We start from the raw sequence: 8,729 nt of genomic DNA on the forward strand, positions 1-8,729 counted from the left end.
TGTACAGGGAGTCTTCTTTATGCAGCAGTTGGGTTTAAATATATTTAAAGCCTGTATGATCTTTTGGTATTTGTCTCAAAACCTGAATAATACAGAGTTGAAGTTATGGAAACATGATCTGTCTCTGGGTTGTTTCTGTGAATGTGTGACATTACAGGATCAATGCTTCCCTGTTTGTGGGCTTCAGATGTTGTTTTCAGTTTTTTTTATTAAGGCAAAGGTAGTAAAAGCAGGTTTGGGTGTCAGACACAGTCTGAGTTTCTCTTCTCATCACTGCATTCACTGCAGCAGAGCACAGGGCAGAACATATGGCGACTATCAACACCGAAGCACTTCAGGCAGACTTTGATGCATTTGAAATTTCTGAGGAGCTTGGATTTATCCTCAAGGAGCCACTGGTAAGTTTCATCATCATCTCTCCTTTTCTCATAAAAGCTCTTTGTTTTTTTACCATATAGTAATAAAAGCAGATCTTACACCAGACAACAGAATGTCATGACAATAACAATACTTTCAATACTGCACAAACAGAGACAGCTTTGTTTACCAGCAAGGATTAGCTTCTCTTTATCTGGTGCTTTTCAGGTATTTGATCGGAGGTACATTGGTCTATCTGGGGAAAATGATAATCATGCTTGTTTTTGAGGTTATAAACAGTTATTGATCCGGTGAAAGCCTGTCTCTTCAGGTTTCTATTGAGCCATTCACAAGACTGGACCTAGTCTGTTTCCAGCAGAATGAGAGTTCCATATACTCATTTTGTCAAATTTGGATAAAGAATCTCAGAAAGAAGGACTTTACTCCATATATTTGAATTTTGAAATTGAATACACTGTCATAAACCTGTGAGAATGATAAATAATCAACTTTGGCATTTTAATTTTGAACTAAAAAAATCAAACACTGGCATGAAGCACAGCCCACTCTCCTGTTTACACAGTGATTTCCCATCAGGGCATCCTCATTTTCTACCCGGCTCATTTTCTCAGTTTTCTCCTGCCTCCTCATTTAAATTGCTGTCTCTCTCTGATGGATAGCACCAGTCATTCCCTGACATGCAGGTCGGGCACCACAGCAAACATGAGCTGATGATGGTACTTATTACATTCTACATGCACAAAAATCAATCAATCAATGAACAATTCATCTTACTCTTTATCATCTAGACGAACCTTCCAGACTATTACCGGGTGTGGCTGGACCTGGCAAATAATCTCACACCTCTGATAGAGTCACGTAAACTACGGGACCTGGTTCACGAGGTGAGAATGAGCAAAGCGTTGATTGTGTTTGTTGCTCTCGGACATGGACCCATAAAAGCATGTGTTCCCAGATGCCGGTGTTGAGTCCCCATCTCTTGAGCAGCCACAGGGAGCTCAGGCTGGCTCGGCTTGTGCTGGGGTTCATCACCATGGGGTACGTGTGGCAGGATGGACGACATGCACCTTCTCAGGTAAAAAACGCAGATCAATGGAAGGAAGGATGGCTGAAACTGTTTTATCATAATGAATGTTAAAAGCAAGGTGACAAATTAAGTCTACAGTACCTGCTGCTCTGGGAGGCCGTACTTTACAACAGCAATGATTCAAGCTAAATTCCTGAAGGAAATGATATTTTTTGTGAATATTTGGTCATAAACCAGAGTTTTGGAGAAATATAAATTTGGACCTGATGATGGTGTTTTCTTTAAACCGTTGACTGTGTGTAAAGATGGTTTTCTCCTGGTCCTCCCACCATCCTGAAATGAAGCCATAATATCCCAGTTACGAGTACTGTCATCAGCTGTCAATTGTGAAGTTTCACCAGACAAACACAGTGTGATAAGAAAAACTAATTGATGGTCAGAATCCATCTTTGATGTAGGGATTGTTTTGCTTGGTTGACAGATTCTCCCTAAAGCTCTGGCCTGGCCCTACTGGCTGGTGTCTCGCAGACTTGGACTTCCACCCATCTTAACTTATGCAGATTCAGTTTTAGCCAACTGGAAATTAAAGGACCCCAAAGGGTGAGCACTGTTTTTTGTTTGCTTTATTAATGTCTTTACTTCATGCATGAGGCCAAACCCCCTCCTTTATCATGGTAGTAACCTCACCATTGAACTGCATAGTCTGTATTTCAGTCACGTAGAACAATTGCTCGATAAGAATAGCCTGCGCTGATGCAACTGTTTCTTTCATTTTCATTTTAGGGCAATGGAAATTGGGTGAGTAGAGTTAAAATAAAAATGTTACCCTCACGTGATTTTCATAGTGTGATGATGATGTTGTGCTCATGCATTTTCCAAACAGGAACATGGATTTGATCGTTTCCTTACCCGGTGAGGAGAGTTGCAGGGGATTTTTCATTGTGTCGTTATTTGTCGAGATGGCCGCTAGTTCAGGCCTAATGGTTCGTACTGGCTGCTGTTACTCTTCCTCTTTCACTTCAACTGTTTCTGAACCACAGACTGATGCTGCCTATTGTGTGTCCCTTTGATTGTCTGTGTGTGTTTGCTCTTGTTTTCTTACTGATGATTTTCAACCTCCAGGGGGGACTGATGGTGATGCACGCAATGAAAACCTCTGACCTCAATGGCGTACAGAAGGGTCTCATCAAAGTGACTCAGTCTTTGAGGAAGATGAAGGAAACTTTCAAACTCATGCATAGTAAGTTTAAATCAAAGCCCAGTCTGAATTTAATAAATGTTCATGCTGTGATGTAGGTAATAAGAATAAGTGGATTTGTGCTCTTTCTAGATCACGTAGATCCGACTGCGTTTCATGGAAAATTGAGAATTTTTTTCTCAGGGTGAGTTTCAGTCTCCGTACTACGTTCTGCATACTGCAGTTATTAATGCTTTCAATATTTATCTATTCTTATTAAAACCTTTTTGGAGTTTCAGGGTTAAACAGTGTTACAGATAAATCCAATACGATTAAAGTAAATGGTGACTGATTCTTTAAATGTAAAAAAAGACAACAGAAAAAAAGAGAACATGCCTCCGCAATGCTGCTGTTCAGTGATCCATGTGCCTAAATGTCCGCTACCACAAGTAGCTATGCTAATCGAAGTAGCGATGCTACCGCAGCTAATGTTCAGTGTGTGTGTGCGAACATGAATATGGCTACAGAGGAGAATGACAGAGGTCATTCAGGCAAAAATTGTGATTTAAATGACGCAAGTCATTTTCGTTTTTTTTTTTTTACATTTGAAGAAGTGGTCGCCCCCATTTACTTCAAATGTGTAGGATTTGGCTGAAACACTCTTCACCCCTGAAACTCCCAAAATGTTTTGTGGACTCAAACACCTCACCCACCACTTCATCCGCATAGTGGTGAGTAGATAATCAGTGAATATTCCTTATTTTGGCCAACTTTCCCTTTAATACGGCATGTTTATGGTTTTGAACTGTTTTAGGTGGGGAAACAACCCGTTGCTTCCAACAGGGCTGTTGTATGAAGGTGTGAGCAATGAGCCAATTTCGTTATCAGGCTGCAGTGCAGCCCAGAGTTCAGCCATTCAGTGTTTCGATGCTTTGCTGTGCATCCGGCATGAAGATGAGACAGGTAATGATGTATTTCCCTCAACCTCTGACCCCGTCTGCTGCTTCTCATGAATGCATCACTCTGTTTGTGCAGTCACTTGATTGCTCTGACATAAATTGTTTTGAGGAGGAGCTGTAGTTTTCTCTTTTCTGTTCCCTTCACTGATCCAGGGGCCTACCTGACACGCATGAGGGATTACATGCCTCCTGCCCACCGTCAGCTGGTAGAGACTCTCTCTGTTCTTCCACCTCTGAGAGACTTGATCTCCTCCTGCTCCAGCTCTGATCTCTGCCAGGCCTACAATACCTGTGTGTCTGCGCTGGTGGATTTACGGAGCTACCACCTCAATACTGTGACCAAGTACGTCGTCATGCCTGCTAACCAGGCCCGAGCCGTGAGCTGCCCGCTCAGAGGCGTGGCTACTCTCAAAGGGACTGGTGGATCCAACCTCATGGTCTTCCTCAAGAGTGCTCGTAACAATACACAAAAATCCCTGATCTTAGAGACATCACCTGTGTCAAAAGAAACCGAAATGTCAAATATTACCTCCTTGAAGAAGATGTTTTCACCACTGTCTGTGCTTTGGTTGGTTTGTTTGTTTGTAAGCAAGATGATACAAAACCTACTTGGCACTTTTACCAGGAAACCTGCTGTAAAGATGCAGTAGAGGTCAGAGAATTAAGTTGTGTTGCTGATCCAGATCGTTGGGGGGATCTTGGAATTTCTTTTTAGCACTTCCTTTAACATTGGGACACAATCTTGGTTTCTATGATGTGATTTGGTGCAGATCAAAATAAAAGCGAGATTATAGTTTGACTAATTGTGTTAAGATATTCAATCAAAATGACTAGAAAGTTCATTTTTGAACCACCCTCTCAAACAAAATGTTAAACTTTTTAATGTAGTTTTTATTTGGCAGAATTGGGCTTCCATACATTTTACCACTAATGTAATCACATCTAAACAATCTACACAAACTTATATGGCATCATCTAGTTTGGAAAGTGATGACATTGGACACAAGATAATGAAAAATTGATGTAAGTCTATTTGTGTATTTATTCTCTTGATAGAATGTGTCCTGTTATTTGGACTAAGCTCAAACTGACGTTTAATGCAAGGAAACACAGCCCCGGTCAAAATAATACATTTCACTGGGCGTCTAAATATACTCACTGGGTGTTGACTGATGTGTCTCAGCCCGTATTCTACATGTGTTTCAAACAGTGGAAGCATAACAAGGTGCCAGGCAGAAACAGACAATGGGAATGTGGAAATAAATGTCACCAGAAATCAAAACTGTCATTTGTCTCATTTCATGCTGAAGTGAATTTGGGAGTGTACATAATACGTTTGTTGTTCCGTTTCTCATATGAGCTGAAGTACAAAGGAATCAGATTTAGATGCTGTCGCAGGACAAGCCAATACATTTGGAGACAATTCTACACAGTCCCTCTGAATAATGGACGTTTCCAGCTCCGCTTCCAACAGAGCAGAACAAGAGTATTAAGACCTTCGTGGGATCTGAATATGTGTTTGCATGAGAGACTCAACCTGAAGCATCAGGATGTAAAGGGAGAACGTGTGAACCTTATCCATGGATGACTGGGACCTTTTTATGAAACTAACCTTCATAGGTGGAGTCATATTATCCAGAGTTTTGTGTGAGAGAGAGCTCAGAGAGAATTAACATCAATAAAAGGTGCTTCTGTAAACACAAGGTGCAAATACAATGTTTGTCTCGACAATCGAAATCCTCTTAGTGCTTGAAAAACATTGGAGATGCTCTCATGACAATAGATCTAAAGACTCATCTTTGCTTACTTTACATATGAATGGAGAGACATTGCTGATTAAACCTGCACGTGTCTTTTACATTAGCAAGGTTGTTATGCGATATATTCACAACATGGCAGTGCAGAGAATGAGAGTTCTGACAGCAGCAAACATGGCGACGATGGATGAGGTCCTGATATTGTACCTTTTAGGAAAGAGACAGAAATGGCCAGGTTGTAAACGTTGTTGGACAGACCTCCTACTTCCATTGTTCCAAGTTTTTTTCAGATTCATTTTCTGAAAACATCTTTACTGCCAAGGAGGGCAAATCATTTGCAGTTTACAGAGTTGACGATCACACAAACAAATAGAGATCTGTGAGGGCATCAAGATAAAGATTAAGGAGTTAAAATAAATAGCAATAAAAAATGTTCCCAATAAATAGACATTTGTTATATCATTTAAAAAGCACAGTCATCAAAGATGTAATTTAAAATGACTACTGTCTGAGTATAGTAGCCTGATAGCAGAAGGAATGAGAGATTTTCAGTATTAGTTCTCCTCTGAGATACAAAACAGGAACATGGATTTGATCGTTTCCTTACCCTGTGAATGGAGTTGCAGGTTTTTTTTTCATTGTGTCGTTATTTGTCGAGATGGCCGCTAGTTCAGGCATAATGGTTCGTACTGGCTGCTGTTACTCTTCCTCTTTCACATCAACTGTTTCTGAACCACAGACTGATGCTGCCTATTGTGTGTCCCTTTGATTGTCTGTGTGTGTTTGCTCTTGTTTTCTTACTGATGATTTTAAACCTCCAGGGGGCGCTGATGGTGATGCACGCAATGAAAACCTCTGACCTCAGTGGCGTACAGAAGGGTCTCATCAAAGTGACTCAGTCTTTGAGGAAGATGAAGAAAACTTTCAAACTCATGCACAAGAAGTTTAAATCAAACCGATCCCAGTCTGTATTTAACTGATTTTCATGCTGTGACGTATATTAAAGCAATGGAAATTCAAGGTAATTAAAATAAGTGGATTTGTGCTCTCTCTAGATTACGTAGATCCGAATGCATTTCATGGAACATTGAGAATTTTCCTCTCGGGGGGAGTTTCAGTCTCCGTATGACGTTCTGCATACTGCAGTCATTAATGCTTTCAATATTTATCTCATCTGGTGCAGATCATCTCACCATGCATCATAATTCTCGGCTCCTCTTACCCTTCTCATGCATTTTTCATTCTTGCTGCACAAGGTAGCGTGGGAAATGTTAGCACACGCCTCGATTTGCAACTGTTAAACAAGAAGCTAATACGGCATTTTTATAGTTTTGAACTGTTTTAGGTGGGGAGACAACCCATTGCTTCCGACAGGGCTGTTGTATGAAGGTGTGAGCAATGAGCCAATTTCGTCAGGCAGCAGTGTTCAGCCATTCAGTGTTTCGATGCTTTGCTGTGCATCCGGAATGAAGATGAGACAGGTAATGATGTATTTCCCTCGACCTCTGACCGCCGTCTGCTGCTTCTCATGAATGCATCACTCTGTTTGTGCAGTCACTTGATTGCTCTGACAGAAATTGTTTGGAGGAGCTGTAGTTTTCTCTTTTCTGTTCCCTTCAATGATGCAGGGGCCTACCTGACACGCATGAGGGATTACATGCCTCCTGCCCACCGTCAGCTGGTAGAGACTCCCTCAGCTCTTCCACCTCTGCCAGACCTGATCTCCTCCTGCTCCAGCTCTGATCTCTGCCAGGCCTACAATGGTGGATTTACAGAGCTACCAACTCAAAACTGTGACCAAGTACGTTGTCATGCCTGCTAACCAGGTCCGAGCCCTGAGCTGCCCGCTTTGTGAGATTGGATACAGGAATTTCTTTTTAGCACTTCATTTAACATCAGGAGTTTTATGATATTCACACCTGATTTCCCAGGGGAATAACTAATGGATCTTCATGAAAAAAAATCATAGTTTCTATATGATTTGGTGCAGATATGACATCACACTGTGACGTCACAGTGAATGTGGTCACCTGGAACCTGAGTCAGAATCTGCTTTTCAGCCTGGATTTAAATTAGTGGAACTTTTGATATGATAGTTTGACTATGTTTGATGACATATTTTATCAAAATTTGTAGAAAGTTTATTGTTGACCCACTATCTCAAACAAAGCATCACACTTTTTTAATGTACTTTTTTCTAGGATTGAGCTTCTACACATTTTAATACTTATGTATTCAAAATATATGATATTCAACATTTTTAAACGATCATGTTGCAGAGAGGAACTTGTTTTACTTCTAAAATCGATAAATTATTATTTTCAGATATTATATTTCTATTGCCATTTATATTTATACAAATGGATCACACTATTTGTATAAACCTTGATTATAATCTCTAACTATAATATATCCTGGGGATTTGTAAGTTGACCTGTTTTAAAACTATTTTCACTATGTCCATAAGAGTAAGAAGCCAATGACAGAGGAGGAAGGTAAATACAGAGAGAACTGTGGTCTCGGGGGGAAATAGAGGAAGGAAGTGCTGCAGGAGTGAAATGATGCCGTTCGGATGAAATGGTGGAGGCCTGGTGACTTAAAAGCGAAGGCGATTCAGCTGCGGAGAATGACAGAGAGACAGACACAGTGGGAGTTCTCAGGGGAGACGGCTGAACGGACAGACGTGGGATCAGGTCGCTCAGTTTGATCGACTGCAACCCCCGCCCACCTCCCAGTCGTCACTTGGAGGTTGAGAAGTAATCACATTAGAAGAGAGAAGGGAACATAGCTGCACAGCACCGCGCTGCTGCTGCTGCTGCTGCTGCTGCTGCTGCTGCTGGTGATGCTGCTGATCCCTGGTCATGGTCCAGCTCTGCTCCACTAAAGCACAAAAGATGTACAACGTGGACGGCTTAACACCGGCTTGACACCAGCCAAACGCAGCTCTGGCTGTGGCGACACTTCACAATGCTTCTAGCACTCAGTGGACACAGGAGAACAGCAAATCACCTTCAGTTGGAAATGTTTTAATGATGTAGAAACAGTAGAAAAATGCATAATATTGCACATAATCGTGAAATTGCACTTTCTCAAGGTACAGATATTTGCATGGAAATGACCTGAATAATGTCGCCTACTGCCTGATGTAAGAATGGGAGACTCGCATGTGTGTGTTCCTGACATGTAACAGGGATGTCGCTGTCATAAACTTCCAGTAAATAACAGAGAGCAAGTTCAGTGTCATTGCTACATCATTTGTTGTTTTGAGTCTTTGAATCAAAGCTGGTGGCTACATGTTTTCTCTGCTGTATACGATTGCTACCAGGGATCCTCTAGCACTGTGTATAGCCCTTCTACTCGCGCAAGTTCAGTGCACAGGTGTTTGTGTGGGTGGGCAGACAGATGTGTGGTGTTCCTGTTCTCTGTGGCGA

General features: G+C 41.4%; 1 protein-coding gene and 1 pseudogene across 1 annotated transcript; both read left to right on the forward strand.

The window, feature by feature from the left end:
- Positions 1–308: 308 nt before the first annotated feature.
- On the forward strand, positions 309–4,321 carry LOC133020993 (indoleamine 2,3-dioxygenase 2-like). Its single transcript, XM_061087763.1, has 11 exons — positions 309–398; positions 1,167–1,262; positions 1,334–1,453; positions 1,887–2,005; positions 2,189–2,203; positions 2,289–2,388; positions 2,528–2,645; positions 2,736–2,787; positions 3,397–3,545; positions 3,695–4,058; positions 4,312–4,321. Exons 1-11 carry the CDS (start codon positions 309–311, stop codon positions 4,319–4,321), a joined length of 1,233 nt encoding a protein of 410 aa, XP_060943746.1.
- A 1,562-nt stretch (positions 4,322–5,883) lies between these two features.
- LOC133020994 (indoleamine 2,3-dioxygenase 2-like) lies at positions 5,884–8,634 on the forward strand (annotated as a pseudogene).
- The last annotated feature ends 95 nt before the right edge of the window (positions 8,635–8,729 follow it).

Source organism: Limanda limanda, chromosome 15 (assembly GCF_963576545.1).
Source record: "Limanda limanda chromosome 15, fLimLim1.1, whole genome shotgun sequence".
Classification (NCBI taxonomy): Eukaryota; Metazoa; Chordata; class Actinopteri; order Pleuronectiformes; family Pleuronectidae; genus Limanda; species Limanda limanda.

Bases quoted from the DNA above. Each gene is read 5' to 3' on its own strand.
- LOC133020993 (XM_061087763.1), top strand. From the start codon at position 309: ATGGCGACTATCAACACCGAAGCACTTCAGGCAGACTTTGATGCATTT. The intron at 1,454-1,886 runs GTAAAAAACGCA...CTTGGTTGACAG, and splicing joins GACGACATGCACCTTCTCAG to ATTCTCCCTAAAGCTCTGGC. The intron at 2,389-2,527 runs GTTCGTACTGGC...TTCAACCTCCAG, and splicing joins CCGCTAGTTCAGGCCTAATG to GGGGGACTGATGGTGATGCA.